This window comes from Macroventuria anomochaeta, assembly GCF_010093625.1.
Source record: "Macroventuria anomochaeta strain CBS 525.71 unplaced genomic scaffold BU25scaffold_41, whole genome shotgun sequence".
NCBI classification, from domain to species: Eukaryota; Fungi; Ascomycota; class Dothideomycetes; order Pleosporales; family Didymellaceae; genus Macroventuria; species Macroventuria anomochaeta.
The window spans coordinates 138,599-141,485 of NW_022985402.1; the positions used below are offsets into that span (position 1 = coordinate 138,599).

The following is a 2,887-nucleotide window of genomic DNA, read 5'->3' on the forward strand; positions in this document are numbered from 1 at the left end:
CCTACTGTTCCAGAACCAGAGCTCATCCTCGAGAACCAATCAAATAGTACTTACGGGCTTTGCTTAAAGTATGACTTCAACAGCGGCGTATGTACATGGAGTAGTGGACTGATTAGTCAGTGGATAGACCACATGACATGTGTAGTGCCCTGGGCTTACAGCTACAGTAGTTGGTTGGTTGGTGGGGATTAGTTTCCGTCTGAAGCATGGGGATTGAGTTCATCATCTCGCCTCCTGAAGGGCATGTAGGACGTGCTGCGCTATGGGTTTCTAGTGCTAAAACACTGCCTTACACTGTGTTAGCCCTTACTACTGGTATTCAAGTTATTGGCTCGCACGTCTGCTGGTGCTTGGCAAATCCCTTGGCCCTGCTAAAGACACCGACGTTTTGCCCAGCCTTTGGACTCACGACATCGCGTCTCTCATCCTTACGCCTGTTCTAAACATCTTTTGTGAACACGTCGTTTGTTGGGCTCTCTCGGAATGGCCTCCAAATCTAAGTCAAACTTAATCAACGACAATCCTATAGACTCGGGCTTGGATTTATTTCGCGGTTTATTCAGATCCACGCAGACAGAGCTGGAGATCCTGAGCCTCTCGGAAGCAGTGCTCTACATCGTTAAGAACAGTGAGCCCTGATATATGGTAGATCCCAAAAACCTATTGCGTAATCTGTTACTAGCATTCCAGAACTTTCCAGCTTCTAATCAACTCCCTTCCAAATTCCAAAACGCAACGCTCCTCAACGACATCAACCGCTTTACTCCTAGTATTACATCAAAAGCATACGATATTCAGCGCACTGTTATCTTATGCGACCGAGTTGTTAGGTGCGCACCTGACGAAGAGATCTGGGATGCTCTCTACGACCTCGTCACTGAATCCACCCCCCCTCCCTGTCCTCCCTCATCTATCCTACAATCACCGTGGCTCCGCAACACGAGCGGATTCGCCAACTTGAACGAACACTGCAGATACATGTTTCGCGCCTACAAAGGCATAGCTTGTATGTTGGACATCTTGTGGGACTACAACGTTGATAATCCCACTCGCCAAGATCAATACAGAACCCACAAGGACGTCTTGGAGTTCTTTACAATGCCCCGACCCTTATGGAAGTAGCATATGTCTGACTTCCTGCACAAGGTAAGTGTAATGGTACTGAAGATAATTGGTATTGGGCAATGGATATTGAGGTTCACTGAAGTTGTATTGTACTCAAGCTGTGTGTTTATATACTGTGAATGAACGGAAAGTAGAACTGACCATGAAGCTGTTATGTTACTGATACTGTTTGAAGGAGTCTGGTCCAGTTGATCCTTTTACTCAACCTCTTACTGTACTGCAACACACCCCCCAGGTCTAACAAGGAAACAAGTGTGGAATGATGATAGCTTGACGAAGTTGAGTTGTTGGAGCTGTAACAGAGTAATTTGGTCATTGTTGTAATGGCCAAAATGAAATCAGATAGATCAAGTTGTGTTAAAACTGGTTAGGAAATAGGATATTAGGATCCTTTGTGTCAATTGTCTTCTGCTTGAGAACATTGAGTTGTTGTTTGATATCAATGAGTCTGCACTGATGGACAAATTGCTTGAACTTCTGATGGGGCAATGTCTTTGTGAGTCCATCAGCTGGCATGTTGTTGGTAGAAACCCAGGACACATTGAGTTGACCAGCTAAGACTTCCTGTTGAACCCATAGCTGATGGATATGAACATGTTTGACTTTGGTATTAAGTTGGTCTTCCTTCTTTGTGACTATACCAATGGTTTGCTGGTTATCACATAGAATTGTTGGTGTTGAATCAAGATGGAGTGATATCCCCTTGAAGAAGCGCATCCACTCAATCATCTGAGAACCTGTGAGTGACAATGGAAGCAGCTCAGACTCAGTGATTGATTTGGTAACAGTATGTTGGACTGTTGATTTCCAGTCAATCATGAGACCTCTAAAGAAGAAAGCATATCCTTGTGAGCTTTGACAAGTCTCTGGTTCATCAGCATAAGATGCATCTGAAGCTCCATAAAACAATGGGTGGTTGATTGGTTCATCAGTGTGGTATTTTCTCATCTCAGGTTCCAATGTATTTGCTGAAGATGAGGCTTGGAGAGCAAGTGTTTTTGTCCCAAGTATGTAGAGCCAAACCTTTCTTGCCTAACTACATGTTTCTGGCCTGGGTTGATGAGATGGGAAACTAATATAAGATGAGCTTGAGCAACATCAGGTCTGCCCCATACAGCAATATAGGCAAGGGAACCAACAAGCTGTTAGTAGAGCTTTATGCGTTCTTTGTTTGGTTCTTCATCTGATGGATCCAGCCAGTTGTCAGTGATTGGAGTGTCTGGGAATTGACTGGTTGGTGGTGTCTCAATATTGAATTGAGAGCAGACCTTCTCAATGTAGGCATCCTGAATTAGCCAAGTATGTTGACTTGAATGGTCTCAAACAATATGTATGTAAGAACCATACCAACCGTTCTTCCTCATACTACTCACACGATTGCTATTCGACTCCTATCCGATCCCTACCCTACTATGTACCGGTATCCCCTGAGCTACATCGAACTGTTAGGTATATAAGCAGGGCAGTGTACATAGTTATGGTAGATAGTTTTTGAGTATCCTTTTGTACAAGACCTATAGGAATAGAGGTTTACTCCTAGTTCTATCTATCCCAGTGCTCCCATACACCTCGTAGCGGATTTGAACCCATATCGGAGTTCCTCTCTTACCTGTGTCGTTACAATGTATACCAAGAAACTAAGCAAGGTCTTCCATCTTCTTGAGGTTGTACAGTTCAGTGAGACATTGTTTGAACTGTTGATGGAGTTGGCTATTGGAGTTATGAAAGCCATCACAATATCATCAATGTAGATGAACAGAAT

The 2,887-nt window shown here is 43.8% G+C and overlaps 1 protein-coding gene across 1 annotated transcript; it reads left to right on the forward strand.

Annotated features, from left to right (window-relative positions):
* Positions 1 to 483: 483 nt before the first annotated feature.
* Positions 484 to 1,122, forward strand: BU25DRAFT_425345 (uncharacterized protein; the record flags this gene model as incomplete). Its single annotated transcript, XM_033708344.1, has 2 exons — positions 484 to 628; positions 683 to 1,122. The coding sequence occupies 2 exons, from the start codon at positions 484 to 486 to the stop codon at positions 1,120 to 1,122; spliced, it is 585 nt and encodes a 194-aa protein (XP_033557057.1).
* Positions 1,123 to 2,887: the final 1,765 nt, after the last annotated feature.